This window comes from Mustelus asterias, chromosome 9, assembly GCF_964213995.1.
Source record: "Mustelus asterias chromosome 9, sMusAst1.hap1.1, whole genome shotgun sequence".
Classification (NCBI taxonomy): Eukaryota; Metazoa; Chordata; class Chondrichthyes; order Carcharhiniformes; family Triakidae; genus Mustelus; species Mustelus asterias.
This window is the reverse complement of record NC_135809.1, coordinates 110272885-110288169: the sequence shown is the minus strand read 5'-3', so window position 1 is coordinate 110288169 and position 15285 is coordinate 110272885. Positions and strand designations below refer to the sequence as shown.

The following is a 15285-nucleotide window of genomic DNA, read 5'->3' as shown; positions in this document are numbered from 1 at the left end:
AATATGGTCCCACTATTTACAAGCGGAGGTACAGAGAAAACAGGGAATTATAGGCCAGTCAGCCGAACACTGGTAGTGGGGAAAATGCTAGAGTCCATTATAAAAGATTTAATAGCAGAGCACTTAGAAAACAATGGCAGGATCAGACAGAGCCAGCACGGATTTACGAAAGGGAAACCCATGCTTGACAAATCTACTGGAATTCTTCAAGGATGTAACTAGTAGAGTTGATGAGGGGGAGCCAGTGGATGTGTTTTGTTTGGACTTTCAACAAGGCCCCACATAAGAGATTGGCGTATAAAATTAAAGTGCATGGATTGGAAGTAGTGTATTGAGATGGACAGAAAACTGGGTGGCAGACAGGAAACAAAGAGTAGGAATGAAAAGATCTTTTTACAAGTGGCAGGCAGTGACTAGTGGGGTACCACAAGGATCAGTGCTAGGTAGGAGCCCAGTTATTCATAATATATATTTAGATGAGTGAAATAAATGTAGTATCTCCAAATTTGCGGATGACACAAAGCTGGATGGGAGGGTGAGCTGTGAAGATGCAGAAATGCTTCAGTGGGATTTGGAAAAGTTGAGAGTGAGTGGGTAAATGCAAGCCAGGTGCAGTGTAATATGGATACATGTGAGGTTATTTGTTTTGTTCGCAAAAACAGGAAGGCAGATTCTTATATGAATAGCTATAGACTGAGAGGGGAATGTACAACAAGACCTGGGTGTCCTCGTACACCAGTCGATGAATGCAAGCATGAGATAGGGAAGAAGGCAAATGGTATGTTGACCTTCATAGCAAGAGGATTCAAGTACAGGAGCAGGGATGTTTTGCTGCAGTTATACAGGGCATTGATGAGACCACACCTAGAATATTATGTGCAGTTTTGATCTCCTTATCTGAGGAAGGATGATCTTGCTATGGAGCAAGTGCAGCAAAGGTTTACTAGACTGATTCCTGGGATAGCGTGACTCTCGAATGAGGAGAGGTTGAGTCGGTTAGGGTGAGTTCACTGGAGTTTAGGTGAATGAGGAAGAATTTCTTAGAAACCTACAAAGCTATAACGGGACCAGACAAGGTAGACATAGAAGACATTGGGCGGGATTTTATGACCTTGCTCGAATCAACGGACATTTTCATTATCCGCCCCTTGCCCACTCTAATTCTGTGGCGGGCGGGGCAGTGGAATTCTGTCGATTGTATGTTTTTAAGAAGGAGTTAGATGTGGCTCTTGGGGCTAAAGAGATCAACGCTATGGGGGGAAAATGGGAACAGGTTACTGAGTTGGATAATCAGCCGTGATCATAATGAATGGCAAAGCAGGCTCAAAGGGCTGAATGGCCTACTCCTGCTCCTATTTTCTATATTTCTAAAATAAGTGGTTTGAAGTTGGCTGTTGCATTTCAAAGGGAACATATACAATTGGAAGATTGTAAATAGATTAAGCCAAATAGTGTAGCTTTACTTTTAAAATATAGTAGCCATAAAGTGAAAAAGGGTGCTGATCAATTCTAGGAAAAGGGAACTTCTATAGTATAGCAAGAAACAATAGAAGGAAAGCAGTTTTAAGAAAACATTGAAGAGTGTGCGTGTGCATGTGTGTGGTCGTTGGTGAGATCTCGGAGAATGGGGACAAGCCAGACCTGGGAAAAACAGTTTTCTATCACTCTCAGAGATCTGTAAAACAGCAAGGCATTGTGTGATAAGGTTACTGGATTTTTATACATTAAGAAAACTATAAGGACTGTTGTCATCAAAAGGAGGGTTTAGCTTTAAGCCAAGATCTGTTTGGAAATGTTTTTAAAACCACCGTTAATTGTGTCAAGGTACTCTTGTGATTTAAGTGTAATTTTTTTCTATTTCTATATTTTAAAAAATATTTCACTTTAATATAAATTCATCACACTTGGTCTGAGAAGTTCTTCACTGATTTCAGAAAACCTCCTCATAATACACAAATTGCAGAACCGTTCTAGCAGCTGTTTTAAGTTTCCCTTTGGGATTTGGGCAGCTCAGCACTTACCATCTGCCTCACCATAACAATTGACCAGATAAACTGTTTTTCGTGATGTTGGTTCGAGAATAAATATTGACCAGGGTATCAGGGAGTCTGCTCTCATTCAATTGGTGCCATGCATTATTTTATATCCACTTGAGAGAGCAAATGGGATCTAAGTTTTAAGACTCATGAAAAAGATCCCATCTGCAGCACTCTCTCAGTATTGCCGCTTCAACAGTGCAACACTCACTCCGTACTGTAATGGGAGTGTCAGTCTGGATTTTGGATTATTGCCTGTGTTTTCTGCTTTGAGGTTTGCAACAGGAGTCAAAGACTTCAGGAAGACTGCATGGGAGACTTCAGAATTCCATTTTATGAGTAATAGTTGTAAATATTGGCCAACTGGTTACTAATATTGCAAAAGATAGTATTCTGTATGAAATACTAATACTGCAAAAGATAACCTTCTGTAGGAAACTTTAAATTGTGAAGTCTGCCTATTTCCTATCCTGTGTAAGGAAATGTCCACGCAACAGTCATTTACTGATGACAAAGATTCACATGTAGATGTCTGCATCTTTGGAGCTGCTTGCAGCAGGCCACAGCACTTGGACAGCAAGTGAAATAAGCATTACACCTCAGAGGGTGGTATCAGTTCACCACAAGCAGATGCCTAATGTCCGACCACATACCTTTTCACCCATCACATTTTCAAGTGTGGTCACCCAAAAGTACCTCGCAATGACCTGTACGTTACCACACTGCCCTCACAAGTAAGTGTGACTCCAACGGAGCAGTCCAGATCTAGAACACACAATCTGGGGTGCTTACATCCAAGCACAGTATAACCAACCTAGGCCAAGATAAGAGCAATCTATGCAGAACTCGAGATTAAGGTTCCAGCACGTGATAACACATTGAGTAGCCCTGCAGAAAATGAGAATCCATTATCACCCATGTGGATTTCTTAATTGTCATAGCAGGATGTCCCAGAGGAGCAGTGAGAGAGTGTCTCATGGTGTAGCTGCACCCAGGTTCGGTGATCAGGACCTAAAAACCCTGGTGAAGAGAACAAAGGCCAGAGGAATATCCCATATCTGGCAGATAGGAAGAACCTTCCAGTTGTATGAAGGGAGCTTTGGAGGCAATAGCAGCCACAGTGAGCACAAAAGGCGGATATGAAAGATTTGGATACAGTGCCACAAGGGACAACCTGCTGAACTCAGGCAAGGCAAGCTTTCTGACAGAAGCTGCATGCTGCTGCTGATGTCGTTCCCCAGTATACTGCATATGGTGAGGTCCTCGGCCCATTCATTCAACCTTCCTTCCTTTGTGGCCAACACACTCCTCACCCAACAAGGCCAGCAGTCTGTAATATCACTCACTTGGTTGACGATTCAAGGAAGGATGAGCAGGAGCCCATCCATATGTGTCCTTGCTCTTTTCCATCCATTCCACCCTTTACTTTCCCTGAGGTCAGAGGGCGGCCTCTATCTCAGAGACAAGTGCAGCTTTTAATGTGATACTTTACATAAGGCTTCGAAACCTTTGCCTCAGGCCCGCTCACATCTTTAACACTACGTTCTGGAACAGACACTGCAGGTCGAGGGCATTTTGGGAGTGGAAATCCCAACTTCCCGTACCCTCCTATCACGCTAAACGGTCTGGCTGATTTGTGACTGCCGCGTGTGTGCTTTACGTCACACAGTTGTGAAAATCAGAAATGCTGAGAATGGCGGCAGGACCTTCAGATCCAGATCCTGCCGACTATTTTCTTACTTCCAGAGTCTCTCCGATTCCATGAAAATCTAGCCCTTGTCTGTGAAGTGGGACTTGAACACAGTAAGAAGTCTCACAACACCAGGTTAAAGTCCAACAGGTTTATTTGGTAGCAAAAGCCACTAGCTTTCGGAGCGCTGCTCCTTCATCAGGTGAGTGGGAGTTCTGTTCACAAACAGGGCATATAAAGACACAAACTCAATTTATAAAATAATGGTTGGAATGCGAGTCTTTACAGGTAATCAAGTTTTAAAGGTACAGACAATGTGAGTGGAGAGAGGGTTAAGCACAGGTTAAAGAGGTGTGTATTGTCTCCAGACAGGACAGTTAGTGAGATTTTGCAAGCCCAGGCAAGCTGTGGGGGTTACAGATAGTGTGACATGAACCCAAGATCCCAGTTGAGGCCGTCCTCATGTGTGCGGAACTTGGCTATCAGTCTCTGCTCAGCGACTCTGCGTTGTCGTGTGTCCTGAAGACCGCCTTGGAGAACGCTTACCCGAAGATCAGAGGCCGAATGTCCGTGACCGCTGAAATGCTCCCCCACAGGAAGAGAACACTCTTGCCTGGTGATTGTCGAGCGGTGTTCATTCATCCATTGTCGTAGCGTCTGCATGGTCTCTCCAATGTACCATGCCTCGGGACATCCTTTCCTGCAGCGTATCAGGTAGACAACGTTGGCCGAGTTGCAAGAGTATGTATCGTGTACCTAGTGGATGGTGTTCTCACGTGAGATGATGGCACCAGTGGGACTTGAAGCCATGGGCTTCTAACTCTGAAGTGAATGCACTGCCTGACTAACATTGATAGAAATCTGATTCTCTGCAATAGAATCACTGCTGCGTATACTGTACCGACACAGCAGACATAGCTGAGAACATGACCATGATCGGTGCAAAATAAATATAAACTGATAAAGGGCACAGGGTGTATGAGCCTAAGCGAGATTAAATGAAACCACTTACCAACACGTGTTCTGATATAGAGGCATTTGCGACAGATGTTGTAAAAACATTGTCCGCAGGTCCAGTCATATTCCCCACGGTCACTGTCGTCACTTCTGGAACCCAGAAACCAGCAGAAAAAAACTATTAACTGTGTTTCACCATTAAAAACAATGTGCTTACCTGTTCTGTGCATCAATAGTACAATCAGGTCGTACAAATTTGTGCTGTTGCACAAGGTGTAAAAGGCTGTGATTGATTTTGTTCCTTGCTAAACTGCCAGGTCAGTGTGAAGTGGAATATTGTCATACTCCCATCACCTCCCTTGAAAGATTGACACAGTTCCAGGAGCCACGCATACCTGCCCTCCTCCTCCCAGAATACTGACACATTCCCGAGCACCCCACCCCCAACCCAAAGATGACTGACAAATTCCTGGGACCATCCCCGGAACTACCAGAATATACACACAGTCTCAAGATGTGGCCCCTTCGCCCCTCCGGAATACTGACACACTCCCAGGGCTCCCTGGGAATTGGGAACACTGACAAACTCCTGAGATCACCTCCCAGGAATACAGACACCCTCCCTACCAGAATACTGATGTGTTTCCACCATGCACCCCCACCCCTCAAAAACCCCTGGAAATACTGAATCTCCTGCCCCCAGCAGACAATACTAACACACTCCTAGGACCTCCCCTCTCAGTAATACTGCCACTTTCCCAGATTCCTTGGGAATGCTAACACCCATCTGGTACCACCATAGGAATGCTGTATATTAAGGCCAAAGACCTTCTCTGTAGCTAATTTATATGTGTACCAGTCACCTGAAAGTCATATCTGTATTAATTTTTAATTTATAAAAAGAACATATAGGTGAATTGAATAGAACATTCTCTCATATCCCTCCTCCACAAACTTTCCCACCTCTGTACCCTGCATTCCTGAATAATCCCATCCGTAATTGGACAGGTTGATAATAATAAAGCGCAAATGAGGGTTGCATCCTCTGGACTATTTCCATCTCTTTGTGAAATTTGAATGCTGGTATCCATTTGAGATCAAAGGTGGGTGCAGGATCTGAAAACGGTAGCACGTTTTTATCCATGATTCACTGCAGGTGACCATACAATTTTTAAAAATTAATTATTGGGACAAGGGCATCGCTGGCAAGGCCATCCTCGTTGCCCTTGAGAAAGTATTCAGGAGGAATTTCTCATTCAGTATGTGGATGGCCCGACTAGAGAGGGGGCAAAGCTTGACCTCCTCTTGGGAAATAAGGAAGGGCAGGTGACAGAAGTGTTAGTGAGAGATCACTTTGGGACCAGTGACCATAATTCTATTAGTTTTAAGATAGCTATGGAGAATGATAGGTCTGGCCCAAAAGTTAAAATTCTAAATTGGGGCAAGGCCAATTTTGATGGTATCAAGCAGGAACTTTCAAAAGTTAATTGGGGGAATCTGTGGGAAGGCAAAGGGACGTCTGGTAAGTGGCACGCTTTCAAAAGTGTGTTAACCAGGGTTCAGGGTAAGCACATTCCTCTTAGAGTGAAGGGCAAGGCTGGCAGAAGTAGGGAATCCTGGATGACTCGGGATATTGAGGCCCTGGTCAAGAAGAAGAAAAAGGCACATGACACGCATAGGCAGCCTGGGCTCAAGTGAATCCCTTGAAGAGTATAGGGAGTGTAGGAGTAGAGTTAAGAGAGAAATCAGGAGGGCAAAAAGGGGATACGAGATTGTTTGGGCAGATAAGGCAAAGGAGAATCCAAAGAGCTTCTACAAATACATAAAGGGCAAAAGAGTAACAAGGGAGAGTGTAGGGCCTCTTCAGGATCAACAAGGTCATCTATGTGCGGATCCACAAGGGATGGGTGAGATCCTAAATGAATATTTCTCATCAGTATTTACTGTTGAGAAAAGCATGGATGTTAAGGAACTTGGGAAAATAAATAGTGATGTCTTGAGGAGTGTACATATCACAGAGAAAGAGGTGCTGGAAGTCTTAAAGTGCATCAAGGTAGATAAATCCCCGGGACCTGATGAAGTGTATCCCAGGACATTGTGGGAGGCTAGGGAGGAAATTGCGGGTCCCCGAGCCGAGATATTTGAATCATCGATAGTTAGGTGCCTGATGATTGGAGAGTGGCAAATGTTGTGCCTTTGTTTAAAAAGGGCTGCAGGGAAAAGCCTGGGAACTACAGGCCAGGGAGCCTCACATCTGTGGTGGGTAAATTGTTGGAAGGTATTTTGAGAGACAGGATCTACAGGCATTTAGAGACGCAAGGACTGATTAGGGACAGTCAGCATGGCTTTGTGAGTGGAAAATCATGTCTCACAAATTTGATTGAGTTTTTTGAAGGGGTAACCAAGAAGGTAAATGAGGATAGTGCAGTTGATGTTGTCTACATGGACTTTAGCAAGGCCTTTGACAAGGTACCACATCGTTTGTTGCATAAGGTTAAATTTCATGGGATCCAGGGTGAGGTATCTAAATGGATACAAAATTGGCTTTTTGACAGAAGCCAGAGGGTGGTTGTAGAGGGTTGCTTTTCAAACTGGAGGCCTGTGACCAGTGGTGTGCCTCAGGGATCAGTGCTGGGCCCACTGTTATTTGTCATTTATATTAATGATTTGGATGAGAACATAGGAGGCATGGTTAGTAAGTTTGCAGATGACACCAAGATTGGTGGCATAGTGGACAGTGAAGAAAGTTATCTCCGATTGCAACGGGATCTTGATCAATTGGGCCAGTGGGCTGGCGAATGGCAAATGGAGTTTAATTTAGACAAATGCGAGGTGATGCATTTTGGTAGATTGAACCACGGCAGGACTTACTCAGTTAATGGTAGGGCGTTGGGGAGAGTTACAGAACAAAGAGATCTAGGGGTACATTTTCATAGCTCCTTGAAAGTGGAGTCACAGGTGGACAGAGGGTGAAGAAGGCGTTCGGCATGCTTGGTTTCATCGGTCAGAACATTGAATACAGGAGTTGGGACGTGTTGTTGAAGTTGTATAAGACATTGGTCAGGCCACATTTGGAATACTGTGTACAGTTCTGGTCACCCTATTATAGAAAGGATATTATTAAACTAGAAAAGAGTGCAGAAAAGATTTACTAGGATGCTACCCGGACTTGATGGTTTGAGTTATAAGGAGAGGTTTGATAGACTGGGGCTTTTTTCTCTGGAGCATAGGAGGCTGAGGGGTGATCTTATAGAGGTCTATAAAATAATGAGGGGCACAGATCAGCTAGATTGTCAATATCTTTTCCCAAAGGTAGGGGAGTCTAAAACCAAAGGGCATAGGTTTAAGGTGAGACGGGAGAGGTACAAAAGTGTCCAGAGGGGCAATTCTTTTCACACAGAGGGTGGTGAGTGACTGGAACAAGCTGCCAGAGGTAGTAGTAGAGGCGGGTACAATTTTGTCTTTTAAAAAGCATTTAGACAGTTACATGGGTAAAATGGGTATAGAGGGATATGGGCCAAACGCGGACAACTGGAGTTAGCTTAGGGGTTTAAAAAAAAGGGTGGCATGGACAAGTTGGGCCGAAGAGCCTGTTTCCATGCTGTAAACCTCTATGACTCTAAGTGATGGTGAGCCGCCTTCCACAACTGCTGCAGATGATCGTAAACATTTCAGTCTTGCTTTTTGGCCTCTTGTTGGTTTCCAACAGCATTGGTAATGGGTTGTTTGTGGAGCCTCCTCCTTGTTAGTTGTTTCATTGTCCATCACCATTCACATGTGAATATAGCAGCACTGCAGAGTTTTTATTTGATCCCGTGATTATCGCATTGTTCTGTCTGCCGCATACTGCTTCCAGTTTAGCATGCACATTGTCCTGTGTTGTAACTTGGCAAATCACTGTCAGGTCTGTCGGGTGCTGCTCCTCGCATCCGCTCCTCATTGAACCAGGGTTAGTTCCCTGGCTTGATAATAACAGTAGAATTGGGGAAATGCTGAGCCATAAGGTTGCAGATTGTGTTTGAATACAATTAAGGGGAGATGGTGACACAGTGGTATTGTTACTGGACCAGTAATCTAGAGATCCAGGGTAACCATAGAATCGTACAGAACAGGAGGCCATGCGGCCCATTGAGTCTGCACCGAAGAACAATCCCACCCAGGTTCTATCCCCATAACCCCATGCATTTGCCCCAGCTAGTTCCCCTGACACTAAGGGGCATTTCAGCATGGTCAATCCACCTAACCTGCACATCTTTGGACTGTGGGAGGAAACCGGAGCACCTGGAGGAAACCCACGCAGACACGGGGAGAATGTGCAAACTTCACACAGACCAGTCACCCAAGCCGGGAATCGAACCCGGGTCCCTGGCGCTGTGAGGCAACAGTGCTAACCGCTGTGCCACTCTGCTGCCCCTGTTCTGGGGCCCTAGGTTCAAATTCAAACCAAACGGGTTGACCCTGATTGATCAAAGCATTGCCCTGGGAAATGAACCATTTTGTTTAGTTGAAAAAGGCATAATACATGTATATGGTCTTTCAGTCTGCAAAGGACAGGCCGTGCATATTAATATATGTAGCTTAAGTGAGGCACATTGGGAGCTAAACAAAGCTTTGCAGTTAACTGTCAGTTATTTGTTCACTGGTGCATTCTCCATGGTAAAGCCTCTACCAGAGTTTACTTAACAACCAATCAGCACTATCTTCTTGTGCAGTATAAATTTTTGACCCCTTTACAATTTGATATTCTTGAGAATTATCCCGATGAGTGCAAGACAAAAAGCTTTGACAGTGTGTCTTTTCACGAATACTCAAGTTCTGTACCACCAAATGACTATTTGTCTACCCAGGAGTGGTGAAGACAACATCTGGGATATTAGCAAATAAATACAATTATTTGAGTGTACCAATATCAGCCCGTTGATTGACTGATCTGTGGCACAGACCTCCTAACTTTGGCACAAGTCCCAAAATGTTACTGAGGACTATGCACGGATTTGTGGGATGCGGGTGGCCCTGCCTCGGCCAGCATTTATTGCCTATTATTAATTGCCCTCCAGAAGGTGGTGAAGAGCTGCCTTCTTGAATCGCTGCAGTCCACATGGACTGCAGCGATTCAAGAGGAAGGCTTTTGGCCTCACAATACTGAAGAAATGGTGATATATTTCCAAGTCAGGACGGTGTGTGACTTGTTGGGGTATTTCCAGTTGGTGCTGTTTCCATGTTTCTGATGCCCTCATACTTCTAGATGATAGTGGTTGTGGGTTCCAAAAATGCTACCAAGTCTTGGTGAGTTCCTTACGTGCGTCTTTTAAATAGTACACACTGCTGCCACTGTGAGTCGGTGGTGGAGGGAGGGAATGTTTGTGGAATGACAGCCAATCAATCAGGCTGCTTTGTCCTTTTTGAGTGTGGTTGGAGCTGCACTCATCCAGGCAAGTGGAGAGTATTTCATCAATCCTGATGTATGGCTCATAGATCAACAGGCTTTGGAGAGTCAGGAGGGGAGTTACTTACCACAAGAATCTGAGTATCTGACCTGCTTTTGTAGCCACAGTATTTATCTGGCTCATCCAGTTCAGTTTCTGGTCAATGGTTACCCTCGGGATGTTGATAGTGGGGAATATGGCAATGGTAATGCCATTGACTGTCAAGGAATGATGGTTAAGATACTCTCTTGTTGGAAATGGTTATTGCCTGACGCTTGTGTGGAGCAAATGTTACATGTGAATTTGACACAACTGAGCAGCTGGCTCAATCGCTTCAGTGGGCAGTGAAGAATCACATATAGGTCCAAACCAGGTATGAATGGTTGGTTTCCTTTCAAAAAGGACATTAGTGAACCAATATCAGAGAACTCAAGAGCCAGACACTGGGGATATTTGTCTGATGGTTAGCAGAGGTCCCAATCAATTCAACAGATTGAGAAAACTAGGGTGACTATGTGCTGGTAAAATATGATGCACAGTTGAAGCTTTCTCAATCAATTTAACAATCAAAATGGCAAGAGACTGGTTCGTGAGTTTGGTAGTCGGAGTGAAGCAGACCAGTCTTCAAATCTATGTAGACCAGAAGGTGCCTTCAGTGACCCCGTGGTCTCGCGTTTGGTGTCCACCCCAAGCAGAGGATTCATTTGGCCAAAGCCAATCTTGAAAGCTAAGCAGGGACATTTCTGGTTAGACGTTAGTTGGCAAATCAAAAATTGAAACTCTAGATTCTTTGGCTCCAAATTAGGGATCGGAAGTGAAGACTTTGAACCAAAGAATGAGATAGCTGCAATTAGCTGTGACTTACGGAAATATTTGGAGGTGGTGAATTACAACCATCAGATAATTTCAATGCATGTTGACACCAAAAACGCAATACTAATGTCCTTCTTGTGAGGAAACCTACCAGCCTTACCTGATCTGGGCCAATGTGTCACAGCAAACCTGCCTGACACTGTCCCCCCCACCAAGCCCTACTGCAGTGACCGAGCCGAGTGAGAAAACTGTGACACTTCAACATATTTCAGCTCATATTCTCAAAGCTTACTGTTGTTACCTGTCGCAAAAGAATTCTCCTATAAAATCCTTAGCTTTCCAACAATGCTTGGAATTTGGTTGTTAGCTTGTCACCGCATTATCAGAAGGATGTGGAAGCTTTGGGGAGAGTGCAAAGAAGGTTCACCAGGATGTTGCCTATCTCAAGGGTGTTGGCTAGGAGGAGAAATTGAATCAACTAGGATTGTTTTCACTGGAAAGACAGAGGCTTAGGGGAGACCTGATAGAGGTCTACAAAATTATGAGAGGCATAGACAGGGTGGATAGTCAGAGGCTTTTTCCCAGGGTGGAAGTGTCAATTACAAGGGGCACAGGTTCAAGATGAGAGAGGGAAAGTTTAAGGGAGATGTGTGGGGAAAGTTTTTCAGAGTGGTGGGTACCTGCAACACGCTGCCAGAGGATGTGGTGGAAGCAGGCATATTTGCAACAATTAAGAGGCATCTGGATGGGTCCATGAATAGGGAGGAAATAGAGGGATATGGACCCAGTAAGGGCAGGAGGTTTTTTATTTAGTTAGGGCATCATGATCGGCACTGGCTTGGAGGGCTGAAGACTGTTCTTGTACTGTACTTTTCTTTGTTCTTTATTTGGTTGCCAGCACTATCACACAAGATAGCATGCTATGGCATCAATTATCACTCTATGCATTGGAACCTGAACTCAGGCTGAAGGTTTGCAGCATTGATCCCAGTCTGCCATTCCCCCTCTGTACATTCACTGCCCCACACTGTCCTTCCACCTGGTGTCCCTTAGTTCAGTACATTTCGATCCTGATTTCCCCCCCACCTCAACAATACCTTATCCCCAACCCCCAGTTAGACCTCAACCCAGTTACCCCTCACCCCCAACTATATTTTCACCTCATTATCTCCGATAGCAACCTTTCCCCACCATACCCACCCATTCACCCCGCCCCCCCAATCATTCAAGCCACAAGGCCAAATCATCACCCACCCCTTCCCTCTCAATAAGTCTATCCCCCACACTTCCCATCCTGCCAAATTTAACCCCCCCAGCCTTTCCCCACAAAATCTCCCCCATCGCTTCATCCTCTTCCCAAAATCTCCCCTTAAACACTTCCCCCGAAAATGTCCCCACCCCTCCACTCAAAATCTCCCTAACATCTGCCCACAAAATCTCACCCACCCCTACCACTCCCCCCAATCTTCTCCCCCCACCCCTTCCCCAATCTTCTCCCCCCACCCCTTCCTCAATCTTTGCCCCCACCCCTTCCCCAATCTTCGCCCCCCCCACCCCTTCCCCAATCTTTGACCCTCCCACCCCTTCCCCAATCTTGACCCCCACTCCCCCAATCTTCGCCCCCCCCCAATCTTCGCCCCCCCTCCCCCAATCTTAACCCCCCCTCCCCCAATGTTCGTCCCCCACCCCTTCCCCAATCTTCGCCCCCCCACCCCTTCCCCAATCTTCGTCCCCCCTCCCCCAATCTTCGCCCCCCTCCCCCAATCTTCGCCCCCCCACCCCTCCCCCAATCTTCGCCCCCACACCCCTTCCCCAATCTTCGCCCCCCCACCCCTTCGCCAATCTTCGCCCCCCCACCCCTTCGCCAATCTTCGCCCCCCACCCCTTCCCCAATCTTCACCCCCCCACCCCTTCGCCAATCTTCGCCCCCCCACCCCTTCCCCAATCTTCGCCCCCCCACCCCTTCCCCAATCTTCGCCCCCCCTCCCCCAATCTTCGCCCCCCTCCCCCAATGTTCGCCCCCCCACCCCTTCCCCAATCTTCGCCCCCCCTCCCCCAATCTTCGCCCCCCCTCCCCCAATCTTCGCCCCCCCACCCCTCCCCCAATCTTCGCCCCCCCACCCCTCCCCCAATCTTCGCCCCCCCACCCCTCCCCCAATCTTCGCCCCCCCACCCCTCCCCCAATCTTCGCCCCCCCACCCCTCCCCCAATCTTCGCCCCCCCACCCCTCCGCCAATCTTCGCCCCCCCACCCCTTCGCCAATCTTCGCCCCCCCACCCCTTCGCCAATCTTCGCCCCCCCACCCCTTCCCCAATCTTCGCCCCCCCACCCCTTCCCCAATCTTCGCCCCCCCACCCCTTCCCCAATCTTCGCCCCCCCCACCCCTTCCCCAATCTTCGCCCCCCCACCCCTTCCCCAATCTTCGCCCCCCCACCCCTTCCCCAATCTTCGCCCCCCCACCCCTTCCCCAGTCTTCGCCCCCCACCCCTTCCCCAGTCTTCGCCCCCCCACCCCTTCCCCAATCTTCGCCCCCCCACCCCTTCCCCAATCTTCGCCCCCCCACCCCTTCCCCAATCTTCGCCCCCCCACCCCTTCCCCAATCTTTGCCCCCCCACCCCTTCCCCAATCTTCGCCCCCCCACCCCTTCCCCAATCTTCGCCCCCCCACCCCTTCCCCAATCTTCGCCCCCCCACCCCTTCCCCAATCTTCGCCCCCCCACCCCTTCCCCAGTCTTCGCCCCCCCACCCCTTCCCCAGTCTTCGCCCCCCCACCCCTTCCCCAGTCTTCGCCCCCCCACCCCTTCCCCAGTCTTCGCCCCCCCACCCCTTCCCCAATCTTCGCCCCCCACCCCTTCCCCAATCTTCGCCCCCCCACCCCTTCCCCAATCTTCGCCCCCCCACCCCTTCCCCAATCTTCGCCCCCCCACCCCTTCCCCAATCTTCGCCCCCCCACCCCTTCCCCAATCTTCGCCCCCCCACCCCTCCCCCAATCTTCGCCCCCCCACCCTCCCCCAATCTTCGCCCCCCACCCCTTCCCCAATCTTCGCCCCCCCACCCCTTCCCCAATCTTCACCCCCCCCACCCCTTCGCCAATCTTCGCCCCCCCACCCCTTCCCCAATCTTCACCCCCCCACCCCTTCGCCAATCTTCGCCCCCCCACCCCTTCCCCAATCTTCGCCCCCCCACCCCTTCCCCAATCTTCGCCCCCCCTCCCCCAATCTTCGCCCCCCCTCCCCCAATCTTCGCCCCCCTCACCCAATGTTCGCCCCCCCACCCCTTCCCCAATCTTCGCCCACCCTCCCCCAATCTTCGCCCCCCCTCCCCCAATCTTCCCCCCCCCACCCCTCCCCCAATCTTCGCCCCCCCACCCCTCCCCCAATCTTCGCCCCCCCACCCCTCCCCCAATCTTCGCCCCCCCTCCCCTCCCCCAATCTTCGCCCCCCCACCCCTCCCCCAATCTTCGCCCCCCCACCCCTCCCCCAATCTTCGCCCCCCCACCCCTCCGCCAATCTTCGCCCCCCCACCCCTTCGCCAATCTTCGCCCCCCCACCCCTTCCCCAATCTTCGCCCCCCCACCCCTTCCCCAATCTTCGCCCCCCCACCCCTTCCCCAATCTTCGCCCCCCCACCCCTTCCCCAATCTTCGCCCCCCCACCCCTTCCCCAATCTTCGCCCCCCCACCCCTTCCCCAGTCTTCGCCCCCCCACCCCTTCCCCAGTCTTCGCCCCCCCACCCCTTCCCCAATCTTCGCCCCCCCACCCCTTCCCCAATCTTCGCCCCCCCACCCCTTCCCCAATCTTCGCCCCCCCACCCCTTCCCCAATCTTCGCCCCCCCACCCCTTCCCCAATCTTCGCCCCCCCCCACCCCTTCCCCAATCTTCGCCCCCCCACCCCTTCCCCAATCTTCGCCCCCCCACCCCTTCCCCAATCTTCGCCCCCCCACCCCTTCCCCAGTCTTCGCCCCCCCACCCCTTCCCCAGTCTTCGCCCCCCCACCCCTTCCCCAGTCTTCGCCCCCCCACCCCTTCCCCAGTCTTCGCCCCCCCACCCCTTCCCCAGTCTTCGCCCCCCCACCCCTTCCCCAGTCTTCGCCCCCCCACCCCTTCCCCAATCTTCGCCCCCCCACCCCTTCCCCAATCTTCGCCCCCCCACCCCTTCCCCAATCTTCGCCCCCCCACCCCTTCCCCAGTCTTCGCCCCCCCACCCCTTCCCCAGTCTTCGCCCCCCCACCACTTCCCCAGTCTTCGCCCCCCACCCCTTCCCCAATCTTCGCCCCCCCACCCCTTCCCCAATCTTCGCCCCCCCACCCCTTCCCCAATCTTCGCCCCCCCACCCCTTCCCCAATATTCGCCCCCCCACCCCTTCC

General features: G+C 49.5%; 1 protein-coding gene across 4 annotated transcripts in view; it reads right to left on the bottom strand.

Annotated features, from left to right (window-relative positions):
* LOC144498921 (deformed epidermal autoregulatory factor 1 homolog) overlaps positions 1 to 15285 on the bottom strand; it is an 82637-nt gene that overhangs the window by 63070 nt on the left and 4282 nt on the right. For all 4 annotated transcript variants that reach the window (XM_078220829.1, XM_078220827.1, XM_078220828.1 and 1 more), the window contains exon 2: positions 4739 to 4833. In XM_078220829.1, coding sequence (XP_078076955.1) covers positions 4739 to 4833 — 95 coding nt within the window. The remainder of the gene's footprint in view (positions 1 to 4738; positions 4834 to 15285) is intronic.